This window comes from Passer montanus, unplaced genomic scaffold, assembly GCF_014805655.1.
Source record: "Passer montanus isolate IOZ18808 unplaced genomic scaffold, ASM1480565v1 scaffold236, whole genome shotgun sequence".
NCBI classification, from domain to species: domain Eukaryota; kingdom Metazoa; phylum Chordata; class Aves; order Passeriformes; family Passeridae; genus Passer; species Passer montanus.
In genome coordinates this window covers 131,852-155,394 of record NW_024366993.1, presented here as the reverse complement: position 1 = coordinate 155,394, position 23,543 = coordinate 131,852, and the positions used below count along the sequence as shown (strand labels likewise).

Genomic DNA, 23,543 nt, shown 5'->3' with positions numbered 1-23,543 from the left:
AAAAGTTTAGCATCTCCATTTCAACTAGGAAGCATTTTGGAGAAAAGCAGACAATGGTGAGCAGCTGCAAAGGAAGGAGCAGGATGGAAGATGACTTCATGCTACAAGGATGGCCATCACACCCCAGAAAACTTGACTTTCCATTCCAGTTTTAATTTTACTTCCTCTTTTTAACAAGTTCACTGTTGAATACCCTAGACCAAAATAAGTGCTGAAGACAGTGCTGTTGCAACACCTCATGGAATATTACAAACCGAGGAGCACTGCAGGTGAATGGAGGTTCCTGGGTTCCAGCAGGATGGTCTCCATGGTGTGAGAGATGCATGGTCTGCTGTGCTCAGGATGGATGCTGCCTGGGTGGGGTGGGATGGAGGTAGGTGCTGAGGGGATGGTTGCACTGGGCTTTGGTGTGTGTGGGCATCATGGCTGGTCTGGTGTGAGGCGAGCTGGCCTGATGTGGGATGGCTTGGCAAGGAATGGGGTGGGTCCACGTGCTGTGGGAAGGGTTTGTCTGATATGGGGTTGGTTGGCACAGTGAGGGGCAGGTTGGTCTGTTGTTGGGCAGGTTGGGGTGGATGTGCTGTGCAGAAGGCCGGTGTGATGCGAGGCAAGTGGATGTGATGTGGGGAAGTGTCACTGTAGGACACGAGATAACACGACGCGGACACGCCGCTGCTCTTAAGGCAGGAAAAAGGGAAGTTTATTTTCTGACTCTAATATTTATAGATTTTTAAAGGTGACAGTGGATTGGAGGGTGAAAGTGCCACCTCTCCAATGACACTGGATAAACCAACAGTCTGTCACATTTCTCTTTTTCTATAAAAGAATGCAAAACAATAAGTTGTTTACAGAAAGCGTGTGACAAAGTTTGCTACAAGAATGCAAACATCAAAAAGCTTAGAAAATCTTAAAAAATCAAAACAACAGGGAAGGTTCATAGAACCATAGAATCATAGAATAAGCTGAGTTGGAAGAGACTCATCAGGATCATCAACTCCAGTTCCTGGCCCTGTGTAGGACACCACAACAATCCCACTGTGTGCCTGAGAGCATTGCCCAAATGCTTCTTGAGCTCTGCCAGATTTGATGCTGTGACCACTTTCCTGGGGAGCCTATTCCAGTGCTGGACCACCCTCTCAGTGAAGAACCTTTTTCTAATATCCAACTCAAACCTTTCCCAGCTCAGCTTAGGCCATTCCTTCAGGCCCTGTCGCTGCCCGTGAGAGTTTGGAGACTGGTTTTGGACTCTGCTTCTCCTCCTGAGGACACTGAAGACCTCAGTGAGGCCTGCTCTTGTTGTTCAGTCTCTTCTCCAGGCTGAACAAAAGAAGTGACCTCAGTTGCTCCTTGTAAGGCTCTTCAGACCCTTTGCCATCCTCATGGCCCTCCTTTTGACCCTCTGCAACAGCTTAAAGCCTTTTTTATATTGACGCGACACAGATGGATGTGGCACTGTGCACAGGCGGGCCTGTTTCGGGGCAGGTGTCACACGGGGCAGGTGGATATGTGTGGGGCAGGTGGATATGTGTGGGGCAGGTGGATATGTGTGGGGCAGGTGGATATGTGTGGGGCAGGTGGATATGTGTGGGGCAGGTGGATATGTGTGGGGCAGGTGGATATGTGTGGGGCAGGTGGATATGGTGTGGGGCAGGTGAATATGGTGTGGGGCGGGTGGGTGTGGTGGGGGGGGGGTGGGTGTGGTGTGGGGCAGGTGGATGTGGTGTGGGGCAGGTGGATATGTGTGGGGCAGGTGGATATAGTGTGAGGCAGGTGGATGTGGTGTGGGGCAGGTAGATGTGGTGTGGGGCAGGTGTCACAGGTGGATGTGGTGTGGGGCGGGTGGATATGGTGTGGGGCAGGTGGATACGGTGTTGGGCGGGTGGATACAGTGTGGGGCAGGTGGACACGGTGTGGGGCAGGCGGCAGCCCTGAGGAGGGGCGCTGACAGTGACTCCGGCTCCTCGCTCAGAGCCGGGCCCAGCCCCGCAGCCCCTGGTTGCCATGGCGACCGCCCCCCCGCCCAACCATTTCCCGTCCCACCACGTGATGACAACAGCTCCCGCACACGTGACGGAGGGCACGCCGTCAATCAAACTCGATCTCCTCCAATCACCGCCCGCAGTCGGGGCGCCGTCCCGCCTGCCGGAAGCGGACCCTCTAATCGGCGCCGGCGCGCGTTCCAGCGGTTTGACAGGGCCGGCGCGGCGGGGCGTTGATTGGCGTCAGACTGAGCCAGTGGCGGCTCGGGAGGCCGCGCGGGCTCCCGCCCCTGCGGCGCCGGGACCAATGGGCGCGCGGGAGGCGGAGCCCCGCCCACCCCCCGGCACTGCGGTAATATGGCTCCGTAGCGGGCGGCCGGCTCGGCGCTGCCGCCGCCATTAACCCCTGCGCGCCCGGCGGCCTCGGGGGAGCCGAGCGGGCACCCTGCGTGAGGATGACCTCGGCTGCCGGTCCCGCCGCGCTGCCGCCCGGCTCCGCCGCCCGCGCCCTGCATGTGGAGCTGCCTTCGCAGCAGGTACGGCGGGGCCTCGGCGCGGCGCTCGGAGGGCGCTGAGGCGGTGGAGGTGAATCAGGGGTGTCCCCTGAGGTGCGGGGTGTTCCGAGGTGAAGGGGATGTGCTCTTTTAGGGTGGGATGCCCTGAGGTGAGCGCAGGGGCGTGCTCGCTGAGGTGTGGGCTGTTCTGGGGTGAAGGGAGGTGTTTCCTCGGGGAATGGCGTGCTCCCTGAGCTGAGGGGCTGGACACTCCATGGGGTGTCAGGAACCGGGTCTGGGGGTTCCTGAGGCGGAGTCCCCAGGCTGATGGAGTCCCTGGGGCGAGGGGCAGTGTGAGCAGCTTTCTCTTCGGCTGGCAGGAAGGCGAGGGAAGCACGGGGCAGGGGTCTGCGCCTTTCTCCCGGGGCAGTCCGGTGCTGTTTCCTCTCCCAGAACACTCCCCCTGTGCCTGCAAAGGATCTGGAGCAGCCTGAAGGTGGGAGTTGCAGCGGGAATAACACCGTGAAGATCGGTGTTAAATGTGGGCACCTCGTGGGGCCGGAGCAGCTGGGGTGTCCCCTCCTCCCTCCCTTGGCGGGGTGGGAAGCAAGTGTGCATATAACATGAGGTGTGTTGTGAAAAGTGGTGAAATGTTCTCTCCCCACTGCATCCTTCCTTCACCTCGCTCTGTTTTTCCTGTTTGCTGAGAGTTGGCTTTTGGTTTACTGGGCATTTGTCCCACACTTTCATTTTGGAGAGCAATGATTTTAAGTGAGGAAGGAAGACTCTGTTCTGCCTGAGCATTTAGCAATCCCTGTCAAACCGACCCTGTGCCCTTTCCCCTCGTGCATGTGGTGACCTTGATTGTACAGGAGCTGGAGTGGTGAAAGCAGGAGTAATTAGCAAAATTTTGCTTTTCTTTAGAAATAGTGTAAGATGTGAATGTTTTGGCTCATTGGCTCAGTGCAGTGGATATTATTATGAGATCTGTAATAGACAGATTAGACACACAATCTGTTTCACTTGACCTACATGTTACCAGGTGGGAATATAAAGAAAAAACCTAGAGAAAAAAATCAACAGATGTTAACTTGAAGTGGATCTGCAACTGCTCTTTTGTTAAACATGTTCTAGAAGACATCCACTCGGGGGCAAAGGGGGGGAAATGGAGGTGGCTGTTAGCCACCTGACCCTCATTTGCCAGCAAGTACTTATTCTGAAATGTGGGTCTCTCTGTGTTAATAAATGAACATGAATGCTGCTCTGTATGAACAGGAAACAATGCATTGTCCACGAGATCAAGTCCTTCTCCTTGCTGAATTTTTGGTTTTATTCTTTCTCAGGCTTGTGCAAGGACCGAGTGCAAGGATCAGCTGCAGGGAGAAGCCTGAGTTATTAGTCATTGGATTTCGTTTGTGAAAGTGAGACCAAAACACAGCCTTTTTCTTCTAGGAGCAGAAACTTTTATAGGAGTTCCTAGGAGCAGAAACTGAGTCATCAATTATAGGACGTTCCAGTCGAGTAAATATTTAGCGAGGATGCTTGTATGTTAACTGTAGCAAGTGTAAGGCTGTGACAGAGACTGAGGTATTCTGCTGTGTGCTCTGCTAGCACAAGGAGCGTGTGCTGAGGGACTGGGTCCTGTGTCTGCACTTGGAATCAAACTGAGAAGCTCAGCTGAACACGCTGACAGCAAATCACCCTCTTTCTTGGTATTATCTGAGCTCAAAAGTCTGTTACTGAAGTTCAGGATACCTTGAAGGGACTCAGCACTTTTTTTCACTGGAGCTATTTTACTGCAGAATTATGGAAAAGATAAGTCATTCCTAGTCTATTGTGCCACCTCTCTAATTGCATAGTCTGGTTGACCCAAGCTGTGTGATGCTACGTGAGGCAAGGTAATTGTTTGTTGTATGCTAGCACGAAATCAACTTAGTGATTTGTTTCAGTGGGCAGCTTTCTCTAGGACACCCAAAGCTACATTTCTTTGACTAAGAATTGAGAGCAGGATGGTCTGAGTCATGGCTATAAATCTCTCCAAAGACAAATTCTCAACTGTGAATTCAAAGTAAGTGTTTTTAATGACTGAAGTGACTTTTTAGGGGCAGAAGTACTGACAGTGTAATTTGGATTTAGTCTAGCTTTAATTGTTCCAGTGACATTCACATTGATTAGAAAACAACGTTCCTGCTGCTGACACTTTTGCAGGAGAGCAAAGTTAAGTCTGAAACCTTTTGCTACTGTGTTGACACTTACGTCAAAAGTGAGTGACCTCTTCTGTAACTTGTTTGTGTAGTGGGATGATTGGGGCAGAGAATGCTTTTTGCTGTTGTATTCTGTATTTTAAGAAAGAGAAATAGAGGATATGACTGTAAAGAAATGCATCTGATTATAAAATTCCTATTTGAATCCCTTAGTAATTGTGTCAGGATGTTGTTCTCTTTTGCTGTAAGTGTGCACAACAGAGCTGAAAATGTGAAATAATTGCACTTCAGGAGCAGAGATTCTTTAGTAATATCTCTTCACAGTTGCTCGAGGCAAGAAAACGGAGTGTCATAATAACTTAAGGATTTCTGAATGCTCAAAACAAACTTCAATCCTGTCATTATAAGCAGTTCAAAGCTGTGGAGGGGTTGGGTGACCCAAACCTTTCAGACTCTTGTATATCCTCAGTGGAAGGGATTGGACAGAAGAATGCAGCCTGAATGCAGAGAGGCAGTCATGCCACAGTCAAATGATCTGTTGAGTGCTGCTGTGCTAATTGCTGGCCAAAAGAGATTTCGTGTGTGGCTGTCTAGTGACAGGAAAGCACACAGTCATGGACTCCAGAACCAGTGCCTGGGAGGGTCTGTGTGAGGGCGGGAGATGGATGTGCTGAGTATGGATGTGCTGGTAAGGAGGGAAGGGGTAAATTGTGCCATTGTGCGGAGCCATCAATTGTGTCAGACCAGGTGACTCAATATTTTCTGTATCTTTCAGTTCACAACCATTCTTGATAGTGAAAGTTTCTGTGGAGAGGAGCTACAATGAGGTTTCAGCTACAGGTGTCAGAAGTGTATTTAAGATAGAGCAAAATAGGGCAACCAGTTAGTGAAACTTCTCAAGGATACTTTGTAGCCTCCATTAACATTCCTAGAGGTCCAGTTGGAGCTTTATGCACTTGTATGAGTCCACTGAGTCCAAGAGCAGTGCTCATCATGCATGGCTCCTGTGGCTTCCACACCAGCATCTCTACCCTCAGGATTTGACTGTCTAACCAACTCCTTATCCATGTAACAGTCCACTCATCAAATCCATCACTCCGATCTGGAGAGAAGGATGTTGTGGGAGACTGAGTCAAAGGCTTTACAGAAGTGCAGGTAAATGACATCTGTAACCCTTCCCTTGTCCACTGATGTAGCCACCCCATCACAGAAGGCCACTGGGTTGCTCTGGCAGGACTTTGCTTTGCTGAAACCGTGCTGGCTGTTGAATCACCTCCCTGTCTTCCATGTGCCTTAGCACAGCTTCTCAGAGGATCTGTTCTATGATCCCAGGCTATCACAGAGGTGAGGCTGACAGGGTGGCAGCTCCCAGGGTCCTCCTTTCTGGCCTTTTTAAAGATGGGTACTGTGCTTCCACTTTTCGATCACCTGGCACTTCATCTGACTTCCAGTATCACTTCCAACATCATGGAGAGTGGCTTGGCAATTAAATCAGCCAGTTCCCTCGAGACTCTGAGATGCCTCTCGTCAGGTCCCATGGACTTCTGCACGTTCAATTTCCTCAGATGGTCATGAAGCCAGTCCCAGTCCCCATCCTGCTATCTATCCATTCAGGATGTGCAGGAAGAGAGGTTGTCATTGGAGATGGAGGCACAAGAGTTGTTGAGCACCTCACCCTTCTCATCAGTTGTTACCAGTTTCCCAGCATTTTTTATCAGGGGGTAACACCTTGGCTTTCTTTTTCTGGGTAGCATACATGGAGAAGCCCTTCTTTTGTGTCCCCTGCCAGGTTCAGTTCCAGATTTGGCTTGTGTTTCTTTCTTTAAAGGTGTGCATCACTCATACACAATGTTTTGGGTAACATGGCAGAAAGGGATGATTCAAAGTGTGCTGGCAAATGTGTTTGAAGGGTCTTGTGTAGGAAAAGTGAAGAAAGTTACTGTATGGGCCCAGGGCTGCACCTGAATGAGACTTTAAGCTAAACAATAGTATCTTTTTAAACATGAGTTTTCTGTTCCTCTTGTTATATATTCTCCTGGGTTATATGGAAAATAAAATACCGATTCTTAAATATTTTACTTCCCATTTCCTACAAAATAGGGGGGGAGGGGGGCAATCATAATAATGGATGGAAAGAGTTGTATTAGAATATTGCTTTCACTTCTCTTTGGCACACACTGTCTTTAGATGCTGAGTGGGAGGGCAGTGCTGCTCCAGTGAAAGACCACAGTGTGAGTTGTGACCTGCTGATCTTACTCAGTTGTATCCATACCCAGCTCTATCAATGTTTAGTGTTTGTTAGAGATAAATTAGAAGGAATGGTTGTTAAAGTTACTGGAAAATTGTAATTTTAGCCTGGAAGACTGGCTGTTAAGCTGGGGCTAGAATTTTGCTATCTGCAGTGTATTTTCTGTATTCTGTAAGGGATGCAGGGGTGTTTTGCAAACCAAATGATCTGTTGATAAGTTAGACTGTTATGTCCAAAAGCTGTACTAAATCAGTTTTCATGCTTTATTTGGGATGTTTGTGGTGGGTTATGGAATGCTCTTAATTGAGCAACTTGCTAGCTAAAGACCGAAGTCTCATTTATGAAGGGAAACTGACTTTTTTGCTCTTGATTTATCAAGCAGCAACAAGATAAGCATAAATATGCTTCAGGTTATTAATCATCATATGCTGTTTGCTTGTGCAACCCAGAGTGTCCTTTAGTGCTTCTTTAAGGTCAAAATTGTCATTGTTTTGATTTTGTTGTTGGTTCTGTAAGGCCCTGTTTACTTTTTGGCTGCTTCCTTCTGAGTATCATCTTGATATTCCCTGGTTATTCCCACAGCAAATGTGGACCAATGCTCCCTTCCTCAAGGTCATGTTAAGAGGCTTAAGGGACTTCTCTCAACTACTGCAGTGTGTTATTAATGAGATGGGACTTGCTCCCTGATGTCCTTTCCTGTCTGGTGGGTTAGTTCCCATGCTGTGTCAAAGAAGCAGCTACAGATTCAGTCTATCATCTTGAGATTAAATACTTACTTAGCCTGTCTCAGAGAAAAGCATCAATAAGGAAAGACATTATTTCTAGCTACCTCTTCTAAAAGGTTTTGGTTAAAGATGGAAAGACTGTCTAGTTTCCTGTTATTTGCATCTTATGTAAACACCTATCAAGAAGAGCTTTATCTGGCCAGTGAGCAATGTTTGTAAGATTTTCTTAGCCATACTTTAGAGCAATTTTTTAGGGTGTGCTGACAAGTTCTTACTCTTTGGAGCTGTGCTGTTTGCCAGCTCACTGGATCTGTTGCTCTTGATGTTACAGTGACCAAAACCAAATACAGCTGTTGCAGCAATACCCAGAAAGAACTTTATTTGCCCAAGACCCTGCATAGGCACATGATTTGGCTTTTGAACCCTTCCGGCTAACATTATGTTTAAGTTAATTCTGTGTATTGAGTCTTCTTTTGCCACGCCTAAACGGCTATGTTTGTGTCCCAAGACTGAATGTGTCTTCTGTACCTGCCCCTACAAGATGTTTTAAATAACAGGCTTTTACAATCTTTCTTCAGAAATTAACACCAAAAAAAAAGATGCACAAGATTAGTGAGTCATTTGAACATCATGAGCTTACATCAGTTTTAGTCTTAATTTTTTCATTCATTTTGGACTCTAAGTGGTGTAGATTTTCTACATATGATTCTGGGGTACAAAGAGAAGATTTCTTGTGCCAGCTGAACAGTTACCCGCTGTTTACATCATTTTGTGGGGATAGAAGTTGAGTTCTGAGTTGCTTCTCAGTGAAAATGCAATTACTTAGTAAGGAAGTAGTTTAGAGGTTTAGCTAGTAGGAAAGGGTGCAGGGAAGGATAGACCAGAGAAAGCAGCTGTCTTTCAAGAGTAATACATAGTCTTAAGTTTTTTCAGTTATAGTTATCTGTTTTAATTGTTTTCTGGTGTGACTGTTGCTTTAGTTAGTATTAAAGGAGCAGATAATACCATAGATGAACATATTTTGTTAGCTCTAACACTGACTTCAGATGTTCATTCTTTAACTCCATACTGACCTTGCAAAGGGCCGTTTTACATTCAGGTAGCTGGAAAATAATTATACTTCTGCATGGACCATGTCAATTATTGAGATACTTCCTTATTCTTCCTGTTTCACTTTCTCTTTGTGTGAATTAGGGCAGACTTGATGTCTTTTGAACATCTTCCATTTGCTGACTGTTCCTGGTGAAGCTCTCCGTGCAGTACAGAAGCAGGAGTAGCCACAGCATGGGATATGGAAGATTAGAAAACTGTATTGACCCTTGATGTGTTCATGTGAAAGGTACATTGCTGTTTTCCTTCTTAAGGGAAACTTTCAAAAGCCTTTCAGATGTCCAGAAGTGCAAAGGAAAGGAGGCATTTTGATTGAAGGATCTGTAAACTAAAATTCACAGTTGTGCATCTTGGCTTAAGGGAAACTTTCAAAAGCCTTTCAGATGTCCAGAAATGCAAAGGAAAGGAGGCATTCTGATTTAAGGATCTGTAAACCAAAATCTTGAAAAACTTTGATCCCATGTTGATGAAATAGCTTTGATTTTTCTTGTGGTCATTTAAGCTTTAACTTTTCTTGTGGTCATTTAGTTTGGGTAAATCATTCTACACAGATTCATTGTATCTGGTTCCTTGCATAAGATCTTTGGGAATGTGAGGTATGTCATGTATGTGAGTGTGTTGCACCTTCACAGGAAAAAAAGTGTAGTTGTGTTCCTACAGTGCATCTTCCAACTGGTGTCCTCGGTTCTGATTCCTGGTAGAAATAGTTTTCTTAAAGGTACTTGCAAGAAAGTAGCTTAATCTTAAAAAGGGAAAGGAGTTCCTGGATGGCTGTTGATCACTTGACATGGGGAAATGGAGACAGGAAGGAGGCACAGTTATAAGAACTACAAATGATTCATTAAAATAATTATGGCTGTATATGAACTAATTATGGCTATGTAGCTTTGAGGGCCTTGCTGTCTTCAGGTGTGTGCTGGAAGACATTAAAGTAGAATTCCTTAAAATTCCTTATGGTGTCTCCCACAGAAATTGCATATCAAATGCTTCTGCTTTCCATCAGAAGTAGATCTGAAAGCCCATTTGATTCTCTTGACTCTGAACTGTGGAGAACTGTTAAGTTGCAAACCTCATAAGTCTTCCTAGCGAGTGTGTAAATTAGAGTACAAGCATTTCCTTGCCCTTCTTGTGGTTTTAAGTAGCCATACATCTGAGTAATGCCTAAACTTCCCATGTACTTGGAAGTTTAGGAAGTTTTCTTGGATATTTATGTTTTGCAGCAGAGGTGACCCAAACCTTCTGCGAGATATGCTCCACTTTAAAAAAAAAAAGGGTATTAAATTGGAAAATGGCATCTTGAAAACGTACGTAAAATTAAGTGTGAATTTTTCTCTACCACTTGACTTCCAAGAGATTGGATCATGTGATTGCTTCATAATATTCCAAGTGGTATGGAGAGGTAAAAGCAAAGAGTGCAAATCTGAGGAAATTGGAAGCTGCAATATTGAAGTGTAGAGCAGTGCTGTGATAATAAATGCTCATGTTGACTAAATATAAATCCTATTTTGATAACCTTTTTTTGTTTTAGGGCTGGAGGTTTTATACTTCTTAAGAAAAAGACCCAGCTCAACCTGTCTGCTATGAGCTACAAAGCACACAGAGCCCTCTGTTTTAATGTGACTTAATTCTGACAAATATCCAGACATCTAAATAGCTGACATTGCAAGCTCAGGTTGGTTCAGTTCAAAAACAGTGGATTTGCTGTAGTAACATTTGTGTTGCTAACTAATCTCTGCCTTCTGCTTTAATGCTAAAATAGTTGGAAGGATTTTGTTTAAATTCTTCCGCAGCTTCTGTGGGTCATAGAGCAAGGAACCAAGCTATGAAATTCATGTGAAAGCCAGGTAAAAACAGAGTGTGTGCCATGTCATACAGGGGTCAAAGCTGATCCTGATCTGAAAAGAATTCAGGGAATTTACTTCCTTGACAGAATTGTGAGGAATGCACCAGTCTGAAAACGGAGATGGTGCCTAGAGATGGAGACTGTCTTGGCATGTCTTGATTCAAAACTGTTTGATAAGCAGGGAGCTCTGTTAAAGGCTAAGGAAGTAGACCTGGTGCTGAAATTTTAGTTGGTGTTGAAAGTTCTTTGTTCTGGAAATACGATAATTGCTTTTCAGCTCATCAGGCCTCTGAGCAAGCCCTGAGTGGTGATATAATTTTGGTGAATTTGGGCTAAGTAATTTACATAAACTTCTGCTTTGCTTGTACAAGATGATTTCCCAGCTTTCTTTATGCTGGTTTTACCATTGTATTTACATTTCAGGCAAAAGTTAGTTTCTGGTTACATGGGTTGTAGGGAAAGTCATCAGGAATGGGATGGGTGGGGCAGCCTTTTTCAAATTCAGTCACAGATATATAAAACCTTCTCCTTGGGCAATTGAATTTAGGCTTCATTCTGGAAAATGTATTTCCATTTGTAAAATTCTTTAAAAATCTGCCTGATGGAATTTCTAAAACTTGCTTATGGCCATGGGTGCAGTGAGCCCACTGTCCCTTAGTAACATCTGGAAGTTTTCAGCCAAACCCTCCATTCACAGAGGGGGGTGTTTGATGGCACCTTGGACGGTTCTTGCTGGGAGAAACCAAACTGCCTGCCTTGCTTAAGTTCAGATACTCCCTTGACACCTTTGCAAATTTATTCAGCATGTCAAAGGGCCTGCTGAGAGTAGAATTCATGAACAGCACTGCTAAAAGAACCAGTGCTAAAGAGGGAAGACCGTGCTACTGGGAGAAGGCAGATGTGGGACAAGGAGAAGACAGACCTCCCCTTTTCCCGGCTGTGAGCCATTAGATCATCCCAGCTGCCGACAGCATGATAGACTCCATGTGATTAGAATGGGCTTTGCTGTTGCCCATATTAGTGACCTGAGCTTCACAATTGAGACCTGGAGCTGGAGTCGGTGTGATGGCTGAGTACCAGAAATAGAAAACGGTGTTTGGCTGTGTTCTCATCCCGCCTGGATATACTGACTTTTTTTTTTTTTTTTTTTCCTGAGGGTCATCAAATTCTTGTAAGGGAATAATGAAGTGGTTAAGATGGAAGAGGAATCACAACTCTCCGACTTTTTTTTTTTTTCCTGAGGGTCATCAGACTCTTGTAAGGGAATAATGAAGTAGTCAAGATGGAAGAGGAATCATAACTCTCCATGCTTGCTTTTGCTACCCATTATATGACCTTGAACAAATAATTCTGAAATTCCATGAATACTTGAGGCTGTTGTAGGTAGTCCTGTTCTCCTGCCATGAGCAGTCCAGGCCTTATGTTAACAACAGTGCACTTCTCTCTCATTTGACTAATTCCCTTTTCTTACCTCCCTACTGTGTCATCTCTACAGTGATTTTTATTAATTATACCAGATTATTAGACAAAAACCAGTGAATAGCTTTATCACTTTTCTTTCTCAGGCCTGGAGGAAAGCAAAGAGTGGTATCTGGATAAGCTTAAGCCATAAAGAAACTTAAGTGATGACGTCTGCCTCCTCTGTCCTCTTCGGTGGTGGGCACATCTGTAGCTGTAGGGAGCTGAATTGGAGGAATTTAGCCAGATGTTACCCTTACTAACCCAGTTAGTTACCCTTACTGACTTTTGGTTTTGGCAGCTTTACCTTGGTTTAATTTTTTGGTCCTCACTATAAGACTGCACAAAACACATTGTGCAAAATGGGAAGATGCTGAGGGTGGCATTCTAGGCAGAGGTAGTGAAAGATTGTGGTATCTTTGTGTTGAGGGAATAAAAGCATGAAGGGACCAGACAGTTTCAGTCCTTTAGGCCTCAAAAGATGTGGCAGACTGTCTAGAATCATCTGATGAAAATACTTGATTCTGGAGCAGTCTGATTTGAGTGAAGCTGATCATTGCTGAGCAGGGATGGTGTTGCTGTGCTCCACAGCAGCTCTGTTTGTTAAGATGCTGTTGTAGTATTCTGGGAAGATGCTGTTCTGCCTCTGCAGGCATGAGGGATGAAACTTGATGGTAGATTCTGCTCTTCAGATCTCTCCTACAGCTTTCCTGATCAGACTTTCTGTGTATCTTTGGGATAGCTGTCTGCTTATGACCTGTGCTATCTTTACATGCAGCAGTGTTTTTAAAATACAAGCTACTCAGGATTTCTCCTAATGGGAAATAAGTGTATCTCTTCTCCTGCTTTGTAGTCATTTATCTTCAACATAGAAGGAAGCACTAATTTCTTTCATATCAATCAACATGTAGTTTCTATATAACAGTTGCTTTTAATCAAATGCAACTTAGAATGGCCATTAAAGCAAAGGATGACCAGGCCTCTAATGTAATTTCACTGCTCCATTGGCTTTCTTGGGAATTGCAAAGGTCTAGGACAATTGTTACCAAAATAACTTGTGTCACAACCCCCTGAGAATGACCTGTTGTACTACTGAGCTATGCACCGATCCAGATATGCCCCTTTTAAGGCTGCATGTGCTGAATTGAGAACTCTTGGAAAGGTTAAACAACCTTTTCCATGGTATTAATTCTGCAAAAATAACTTTTTTTTTGCTGTAGGGTATCTCATTGAGATACTTGCTGTAGATGCCTCTCTGAAGTCTTCCGTCCTGTATTGCTGGTAACCTGTAAACTCTTTGAGGAGATAGCAGTGATAGTGAGCTATATTCATTGCATATTTTGCTCTTTTTTTTAAAAATGAAAACAGGTCTTTCACTGTCATCTTGCACTCACGCTGGCCTTTTTGAAGTTAAGTGACTCATGAGGCTGCCAAGGTGCTTAGATTATTTTTTAGCCCCTTGTATTTTGAATTTTAAGGTGGGCTTTTTAGAATGACTGTTCTGGCTGCAGAGTGTCTTATCCTGGGGGAATCCTCCCTCACGGTGAAGAATTTCTTGACACTTTTACAGAAAAAGCAAAATAGCTGAAACTTGTAGCTAAAAAAATAGGGAGCCTTTTTAGCACTTCACCTAGAAGGAGGAGGAAATGAAAGAATTGTGTATTATCTGCAGCTGCTGTATTCAACACAGAGTGCACTGGTTTATTCTCTAAAAAGAGTTGCTTTTGGAGTTTGAAATGCTCTGGTACCTCATTGTGAAGTGCATTCTCCTTGGCTCGTGGCAGTGCCAGGCTCTTTTGCTCCACGTGCACTTCAAGCTGGTGGTTTCATTCCAGCCATTCCCTGCCTTCAGCCTCTTGCTGCTGCATTGTCCCCTGCTTGTCCAGCTGTACCGAGGAACTGAGCTGGTGAAACTAACCCAGGAAAAGGGAGAGGTGGTTCGTGTCCATCCAGAGTGGTTCCCAGATATGATTCTGTGAGCAGCTGCACAAGTGCTTATTTATGGTGTAACGAATAAAGGGTGATGCAGTGCTGGGGGTTGGCAGTGTTTGGCTGATGCTGGTGCTAGCTGAGCTGCAGCACACTGGGGTTTTTGTTTTGTGTATTCCAACGTCTCCAGCACAAAACGATATGACATGCATAGGAGGTAACACTAGATATTTAAAACTTCCCTCAAAATAAATATTTACTTTGTCACAAAACAAAGCCCTTGATGAGGTATTCTAGAACCTATTTCAGTTGTCTTTGGTATGTCTTTGTAGCTGATAGTCTCCTGGTTTAAGGTAATTATTTTTGATCAGAGTTAATTAACTTTGAATGTTGCCTGTGTAGAGTTCTGTTGAATGTCTGTTGACATTTTGGATAGAATTTTCTAAGAAAATAAGACCATATCGTCTCACAGAACTTTTTTTTTTTTTTTTGAATTTTGTAGTTTCTGTATATACTAGAGGTACCTGGGCATCCCATCTCAGGCTCTGTTTATAGTCTAAATTGTACACAGACTTTGAATGGAATGACTCCATGAGTGATTTTTGGGCTGTCAAACAAAAATTGAATATTCCTCATACCTTTCCATAAAGGAAAACGAATATATTACTGGAGTGGTGTTAAGTGATATAAAGTGTCATGCTATGATTCTAAAACAGATTATGCCCTTTCAACTTTTGTTAAAAGCCTTTTAAGACAAGCAACAAACAGGAAAATTGTCTTTTGGCTTCAAAAGTTTTTAAAATGTGCTTTTGGTCAATCAGCTTTTAAGGTGGATTCAGCCTTACAAATAAAGACGCTTTTGGGAAAAATGGTGTAAGATGAACTCTGAGGTAAAAGTATGCACTAAAGTAGTTGTTTGAGGCTTATTGGTGTATTGTGGTGACCCACAAAATATGTGGAGCCATTTGTCAACGTCCCCATGGTAGTGGATGAGACACTGGTGAGTTGAGGGATTGATTGGGAAAATATGACCCTGAAGGATTTGGTGAGAACTTTATGTATTTGAAGTGGCAGTTCACTGAGTGCTGCATTCATGGGAGGCTGTTTGAAGCATGGGTCTTCGAAGTTTCAACAGAAACAACAGCTAAGCATTGATTTAAGTATGATAGTCCTGCAAAATTGCTTTGTTAACTAGTTAAATTTTATAAGATGTTAATAATGTTAAATATTTGTCAAGGATTAAGGGTGTGATGTGCCTTGAAGTTAAGACCTTAGCCACAGCTATTAAAGCTGTTGGGCACAGAGTGGTGGGAAAGAGAGATTGATTTGATCTGATGATTTTAATTCAAGGTGCAGTATTGTAGTAAACCAAGATAATGTTGGAGTTGGATAACATAACTTAAACTAAATATTTTAGTGACCTGTCCTACTGTATTCATTCCAAGGGAAAAGGACTCTCTCATCACAGCAGATGGTAACTGACAGTGAAAATCTCAGATTTCACTGTGCCCTTAATTTTCCCCGAAAATCTTGATATGTCTTCCTGATACATTTTACTTTTATTTAAGGTTGTTAGAGCAGTTTCCAGGATTACCGTGAAATCAGGGAGCTTTGTTCAGCCAGTTCCTTATGACTCTGAATTATGTTTGTTTGAGCTATTTGTCCATTAATGCTTGTTGAAAACAGCTTTGGCTGGGAAGTGTTTCCAGTGAGATGATGCAAAACATCTGGGTGATGCTGCTGCTGTGTTTGAAGCTGATAGTCACATTGCTTGAAACTGCTCGAAGAGTTGGGGTGATTTAGTCATGTGGGATAAAAACAACATACAGTATATGAATAAGAACAGCTTCTCTTGAGTATCAGTGTAGCTTAATCCAGTCTTGTAGGTGCTTGTTGCTTGTCCTGCGGCTTTGCTGAATCCTGGCTGTTTACGTTTGCTGTCTGACAGAGAAAACTGAGTGTTTGGTGGGATTTTTTTTTTTTTACAACACTGCTTTGGGAATCATTAAAATGCTTTGAAAAAAGAGAGAGCGTTAATTTTCAACCTAAGAAAATTCTTTGAATTTTTTTTTCTTATTTTTAGCGCCGTCTTCGTCACCTTCGGAACATTGCTGCACGTAACATTATTAATAAGAATGGTCATCGCCTCTTGGACACATACTTCACTCTTCACTTGTGTGATAACACCAAGATCTACAAAGGTAAACCAGGCTTGCTATCAACCTTTTGCTAGTTAATCTTTAAATTCTTATTGTATGAATTCTCTTCTTTTTTTTTTATCTTGACAACTTTGAGCCATTAGTTGCATCACCTTTGCTAACACTGGAAAAGAGTTCTTTAATTTCCTTGATTTCATGAAAGCTTTCAGTGTTAGCAGCCAAGGAGGCAAAACAGATGACAGGTTTTGTAGTCTTTTAAATCAGCCTGGTTTTGTCATTGTTCTTCCCTGAGTGATGATGTAAGAAATTGGGAACCTCCAATAAAAGTTAAAGCTTTTAGAGCTTTGGTTGCCTTTGTGGGGAAGAGTGTCCCACTCTGCATACCAGTTGTTTTACAGAGCATACATCAGCACATACTGTTACCAAAATTTTCAAAAAATAGAATTGTCATCCAGTGACATGAAGCATCCAGGCACCTGTTCCAGTTTAGATAACTGTGTTTGAACATTACATCTCCTCTCTTTCTTGCTTTTCTTTCCCACTACGGTATATAGTTCATTGTGGAGAGATGTTATTAAAAATATGTTTTCATGCTCCTTTTGGTGTGATTGGATATGAATTTTGATTTTCTCTTAATTTTTATTTTCGTCTGGCATAGTGACACATCTGGCATCTTGCCTTGCTTTTTTTTTACCTTGGTTGGTGTTAGAAGGATAAGAATACAAAACTTCAGTTTGCTGCCTGGACTTCGTTGTGGTGGTTGGTTAAACCTGTCACTGATGACTGTTTCTGCAGTGTTTGGTGTTAGGCACTCTATTGCACTTTATCAAAGCTTTATCCCTGGTCTCCAGTGGCCTGGGATATTGTACAAAATCTGTATTCCTGCCTCTAGAGCTGTCTGAAGTCTTCTAAGCTCTTGCTTTGACTGGGAAAGCCAAGGTTCATGTGCCAGCATTTAAATACAGGGTTGTTGGCACCTTTGTCAGGTAACTTGGCTGTTTCCTCTCTGAGCACCTGGAATGGGTCACCATTGCTCTTCAGGAAAGTGCTGTAATTAATTTATCCAAGCTGCTGTGTTCCAAGATGATGTGTAGCAAACCAGTAATTTTTGCAAATATCAGCTAAATTCTGTTAATTAGTGTGCCATGTTCTTTCCTCAGAAATCGAAGCCTTGTAAAACTTGAGGATTATCATGGGTATAAAGATGAAATACTGAATTTAAGTAATGACTGGTAATAAGTAAGTGTGAAGGAGTAATTTTAGTCAAAAGCATGACTGCATTTCAAAGTCTATCTTATTAATTGGTTACTAATAAACTGGACCTGCTAACATTTATCTTTTTTGATTGTTACTTATTTGTTTTTTTCTGTTTCAGATACTAAGATTTGTATCACTGTTTAAGCTAATCTAAATGTGCTTTTTTACTATTTTTCTTTAGAATTTTATAAGAGTGAGGTGATCAAGAATTCTCTGGTAAGTTACTTTAATGTGGAAAAACTTTGTTTTAAAAATTGTGTATTTAGTGCAGTATATCGAGTTCTCTGCTGAATACCAGAACTGTTTAATGTGTCTTTCCACTGGTTGGTTCTGTTAGGAGCATTGTGTTCTTCTCCTCCTTTTCAGATTCTTTTCATGAGGGTTAGAATAGGGCGCTGCTGAGTAGAAATGCTGATTTCTATTGACATCTTCATGTTGTGTAGGAAAACAGCAAAGAACGCATGTACCTGTCAGATACATACATATGTTCTTTAAAGAGCTAATAGCTGAGCTGTAAGAAACTGAAGTTTGAAAACATGTTAGATTTTCTGAATTTTTCAGTTTAGATGAATGAAGGGGCCAGAACTGAACAGTTTATTACAAATGAGGAAGGGTAATAATAGGGTAGGAGTAGGATGTTGCAAATGTTGGCTAAGGGAGTTTGAAAATCTGCTGAAGAATTTTTAATGCCTGCATTAACAAAGTAGAACTGCTCCTTTTATAGCACCCTGGGTAAATGCTTTGAAACCCTGAATGAAGAGCTGTCTGCTTAGTCAAGGCTGCTAACTTCTCTAGTTTCTCTCTTTAAGCTGTTAGGATTTTTAGTTCTGTCTATTCTAAATTAGGAAAAGGAGAAACAAAAAGGGAAACTAGCCACAGGATATAAGATGTGGAATAATAAAAATCTAAATAAAAGATGTCTTGAGGACATCCTCTATATAACCTATAGGTATTGAGTGACCTGGAATTCTTGTACTTAAATAGCTATGAAATATTTCTTCTTGTTAGGAGGATTTGATTAATGCGTTTATTCTGTAATTCTTAGTGGGTAATTTTGCATCTGCCTTCTTTTCAGAGGCATTCTATTGCAAATTGACTCATTCCAGTCAGGGATGCCTTTTCCAAGCTGCTTCAGCACTAAAAGGGAAGGCAAGTTCTTTTATGGGGTGGTGGGTTCCTGCCTTTTGTTTTGCAGGAGCTAGTGTTTCTGTGTTCAGCAGAGGAGGGAGAGAAATAAATATATATAAAAGCACTTTCCCAGTTCTGCTTTTGGACACCCTCTTGTCTCTTGGCACTAGTAATGTTGGATTGACTTGTTTTTGTTAGAGCTTGGGTCAGTTCTTTAGATGTTGTTAGAGACCAGTGGAAATTCTTGGAATGCATCATCTTTGAAAATCAGAGTTCTGGTGGAATTTGCAGTTTAGCTTAATGTGTGCTGGTTCTGAAAAGCTCCAGGTGCAAGTCTGATCTCGTAGAGTAAAGCTGAGCTTTTAGTGACAGCATTTGAGATTGAGCATCAGTCAAGAGGAGAAGAATGTGAACAAATATGTCAGCAAGTTCTGCAAATTTAATAATTGGGGAATATATCAGCATTTAACTTTGGGAATACATGCCATACTGTGGTTTTCAGAAGCTGAATTATAACTGTGAAAGGAATATTACTTCCATTTTGAAAGTTCCTGATTTGGTTAAACTGAATTAGTAATTTCTGAAATAAATTCTTTGATGTCTTTTAGTGAAAGGAAGCAAAACCCATGCAATTTCTGAAGTACTTTACAGCATGTACCTTTTAACTGAGGAATTCTCTCTAGCAAACCATGTAAGGAAGCAGCAGAGCTTGAAATGGCTGTTGTTCCTAATTCTTAAGATTTAAAAAAATCTTTGAGATGGGCTTTGCTGCTTTCTGAACTGTCAATTTATGGACTAGTTTCAGCTTGTTTAAACTGTATTTCTCTTTCTTTGAATACTTAGAATCCAACATGGAGGAGTCTGGACTTTGGAATAATGCCTGATCATCTTGATACCTCTGTCTCTTGTTTTGTTGTGAGGATCTGGGGTGGCAAGAAGGAACACTTTCAGCTTTTGATTGAGTGGAAGGTCAATTTAGATGGGTTAAAGTACTTGGGCCAGCAGGTAATGTGAAAATATTTTTTTCTCAACTTTTTTTCTTCAGAAAACAAAACATCTGGATAAATTAATATATAGAATATTGAGAAAGAAAATTAGTGTGTTTAAAGACTGTATTTTAAAGTTTGGTTACAGATATTCATGTTAGTTTACATCAGAGCTTTAAATCCTAAAATCATATAGTTGTTGGGGTTGGAAGAAACCTTAAACATCATCCAGTTCCAACCCCCTACCATGGGTGGGGACACCCTCCACTAGACCAGATTGCTCTAAGCCCTGTCCGTCATGGCTCACTTGCAGGCATGGGGCAGTCACATCTTCTGTGGGCACCCTGTGCCAGGGCTTCACCACCCTCAGAGCCAAGAATTCCTTCCCAGTATCACATCTAACCCTGCCCTCTGGCAGTGAGAAGCCATTCCCCCTTGTCCAAAGTCCCTCTCCAGCTCTCTTGGAGTGCCTTGAGCCACTGGCAGGGACTATAAGGTCTCCCTGGATCCTTCTGTTCTCCACACCAAACTCTTGAGTCTTACCTCTGTTTAGTTTCCAGCTATTTTAATTTATTTTTGTCACCTGGAAATGCAATAACAGGAAAGATGCTCTGTCTAGTGTTCCTGATTTCAAAGCAGAATGGCTGAACATGGTGACTCCTGCTAAAGCTGTGAAGCAAACTGTTTTCCATGTTAAATTCTGTTTTCTGTGAGTTTTTGTGTACTTCTAGAATTACAGGTGATGAAAAATTGCTTTAAACTCTTGGAGCCGTTTGTGCTCATTTGGTGTGAAAATTTGCAGTAAGCTGGCTGTAAACTGATTTGTTTTCTTCCTTCCCTACAGATCCATGCAAGAAACCCAAATGAGATTATTTTTGGTCTCAATGATGGTTATTATGGAGCTTCATTTGAACAGAAGGTAAGGGTGTATTTGTTCTGGTTTGTTGGTACTGGGGACAAACTGAAATAGAACCTGTGAGATTGATTTTTCACATTTGGATGCTCAGAACATGAAAATGCTTTGTTTTGAGAAGTAATAGATTTTTGTATGACAGATATAAATTAATATCTTGCCTTGGTTGCATCTGTGATGTTTTGAAAAGACTTGAAGTGTAGCATTTAGGGTCCAAAAACCCTCTAGTTACTGAAAATACGCTTTGGCTGTATTCTTTGAAGCAGACATTTCATTCAAACACAGGACATATTGAAAGTGATGGGGCTGTTAAGACTCATTTTCATGGGCATATATAAAACCACAAAGTTTTGGTTATCAGTCTGAAACCTAGAGTTTGTAGGTCTTTAATGGGAAGCCATTTATTTGGTCATGCTGCACCTGTTTTATCCCATGGGTTTTTTTCCTCAAGGACCCACTGTAGTATTTGTGCCTGTCTGTCCAGTGTTGTCTCTGATTATTACCTCATTGATGATGAAGAAGTTTAAACTTACCTGTTGTAAATAGTGCCTCTGACAGTTTTTTTTTAAATCTCAAATTGATGGTGGCAGTACTTAGATAGGTTGTGTTAAGGAGTCCCTGGTTGGAGAGGAAATGACTCCTTGACACACAGCTGCAGTTTCTGCATTCAGTTTTCCTGAAGCAGGATGCAGTTGTTTTTCAAGATTTCAGTACTAACAGCCTGTGCCTGAATTCAAAGATGGGAACGTTATCATCTTTTTCTGATTGTTGTCAGGACTTGTTCTCTAGTTCATAAGATTTAAAGGTACGTCTTGGTTATAGTTATAGAATCATATCCTGGAATCATTTGGGTTGCAAAGGGACTTCAAGACCTTTTCATTTAAAGGTACGTCTTGGTTATAGTTATAGAATCATATCCTGGAATCATTTGGGTTGCAAGGGGTCTTCAAGACCATTTCATTCCAGCTCCCTGCTGTGGGCAGGGACACCTCCCACTAGACCAGGTTGCTCCAAGCCCCATCCAACCTGGCCTAGAACACTTCCAGAGATGGGGCATGTCATTCCAGCTCCCTGCTGTGGGCAGGGACACCTCCCACTAGACCAGGTTGCTCCAAGCCCCATCCAACCTGGCCAAAACACTTCCAGAGATGGGGCATCCATGCTTCTGTAGGCAACCTGTGCCAGGGCCTCAACACCCTCACAGGGAGGAATTTCTTTGAAACATCTGATCTAACCCTGCACTCTGTCAGTGTGAAGTCATTCCCCCTTGTCACAGAGTCACAGAATATTCTGAGTTGGAAAGGACCCACTAGGATTATTCTGTCATTCCAGGCCCTTGTCCAAAGCCCATCTCCAGCTCTCTTGCAGCTCCTTTAGGTACTGGCAGGGGGTGGTCTAAGGTTTCTCTGGAGCTTTCTCTTCTTTAGGCTGGACATCCCCAGCAGTCTCCAGAGCAGAGGGGCTTCAGCCCTCAGAGCCCTTTTGTGGCTTCCTCTGGACTTGCTCCAGCAGCTCCATGTCCTCCTTGTGTTGGAGATTGCAGAGCTGGAGGCAGCACTCAGGTGGGGTCTCTCACCCTGCAGGTTCCTCATTCTGTGTTTTGGTTGCAAATAGAGTTGCAGCCTGTCATGTAGAGGAACAAAGTAGGAAACTCCTGTAGCATTACTGATGGAGAAATTCTAAGTAACCCAGACAATTATAGTCTAATAATCGTCTTACTTGAATAAAAGAACCACATCCAGAGCCTCTTTATTGTTATTGTCACTGATTCTTCACTTTTTCCTGGAGATGCCATAAAACTTCTAAATTCTGTATCCTTGACAATGTATAGGTATGAGGAGCTTTACCTTTCTTCCACCTCTTCTATCCAGCAGCAACTTGGCTGTTGCTGAGATGCTCAAAAAGTTTTCTTTGAGTCATGTTCTTACTCGAGGTGCAGGTTTTTTACTGCCATGGATACTTAGCTCATGGCAAGGAAAAAGGTTGGATTTCAAGGGTTTAAAAAACCTTTGTGGGTGCCTTCTGAACACTCAAGGGTACTCTTTCTTTACTATTGATGTCTGACAGTAACTCTTATAGTATTTACAGCTTTTCTTCTCAGTGTAAGTACAGAAGTGTGCTGCCGATATAGCTGCTTTTTTCTTGATTACATTTGACTTTCACATGATGGTGCCTCCAACTTCTAGACTTCAAGTTTATTATTATTTTGCAGCAGTAATTTTGCTGGAATATTTCAGCAGGATTCTGGTAATTTCATCAGAACCATGTCTAATATATTTTCCTTTCTGACACTGGACCACTGAAGTGCTCTGTTCCTCTCTCTTTCACCATCTCTACTAATCATGCACCCAACCTTTGTTTGGAGTTGCTTAAACTGGACCAATGTTTAAAGATAGATGTGTGCTTCAGGGATTTATTTTGAAGCTGTTAACTTGGATATAAAGTATTCCTGATCCTTGAGCAGCTGAGTCTGGTTTTGGCTGAGGATTCATGCCTGTGTATAAAACCAGTATTTACCCAGTTTCAATATAATCAATTATGGAGGCTATACTAGCTCTCCTAAAGCCAGGCTTCTTGTCCTCTGGTTTCCTCAGTACCTTCCTGACTTACAGATTGCCTTTCAACTGTTTTATGCTTGCTGCTTCCAACTGATAGAGCTCACCCTTCTCTTGCAGAGATACCTTTTCAGAAAGTGTATTGAGGGAAACAAGTGTAGCTTCTAGTTAATGACTAGCTTTCTGATTTCTCTTTAAAGAAGTAAAAGCAGAACTAGTCAATACAGCTCTCCATAGTTCAAAAGTTGTCAGAGGCATGGGGAAAGAAACATAAATTGTATTTTTTTCAGGGATGCTGAATTGTAGCTTCATTTTCAACCATCAAGAAGGAAAGACTCTCATCTTTGGAAATCTGCATCTCTCTCTTTTTTCAGTGTGGTTTGCATCAATGTAGGTAGAGTCTTCCCCACATATGCATATTCTTAAAGTATTTTTTAGCAGCTAGATCCTGGCCACTTTGCACAAGCAAAGCCTTTTTGTGTGTTTATTACTACATGTGCCTATATGTAGTAAATGTGGCAGAGAAAAAGACACACTCCTCTTTCAGAGGGTAAA

General features: G+C 42.5%; 1 protein-coding gene across 4 annotated transcripts in view; it reads left to right on the top strand.

Annotated features, from left to right (window-relative positions):
• Positions 1 to 2,308: 2,308 nt before the first annotated feature.
• Positions 2,309 to 23,543, top strand: part of UVRAG (UV radiation resistance associated) — an 85,749-nt gene continuing 64,514 nt past the window's right edge. Inside the window, exons 1-6 of one of the 4 annotated variants that reach the window (XM_039710871.1) lie at positions 2,391 to 2,515; positions 10,289 to 10,432; positions 16,074 to 16,191; positions 17,588 to 17,622; positions 19,378 to 19,539; positions 20,365 to 20,439. In XM_039710871.1, coding sequence (XP_039566805.1) covers positions 19,411 to 19,539; positions 20,365 to 20,439 — 204 coding nt within the window. In that variant the 5' untranslated portion in view covers positions 2,391 to 2,515; positions 10,289 to 10,432; positions 16,074 to 16,191; positions 17,588 to 17,622; positions 19,378 to 19,410. Of the gene's footprint in view, positions 2,565 to 10,288; positions 10,433 to 16,073; positions 16,192 to 17,587; positions 17,623 to 19,377; positions 19,540 to 20,364; positions 20,440 to 23,543 lie in introns of all 4 variants that reach the window. The other 3 variants (XM_039710868.1, XM_039710870.1, XM_039710869.1) reach the window with 3 other exon arrangements.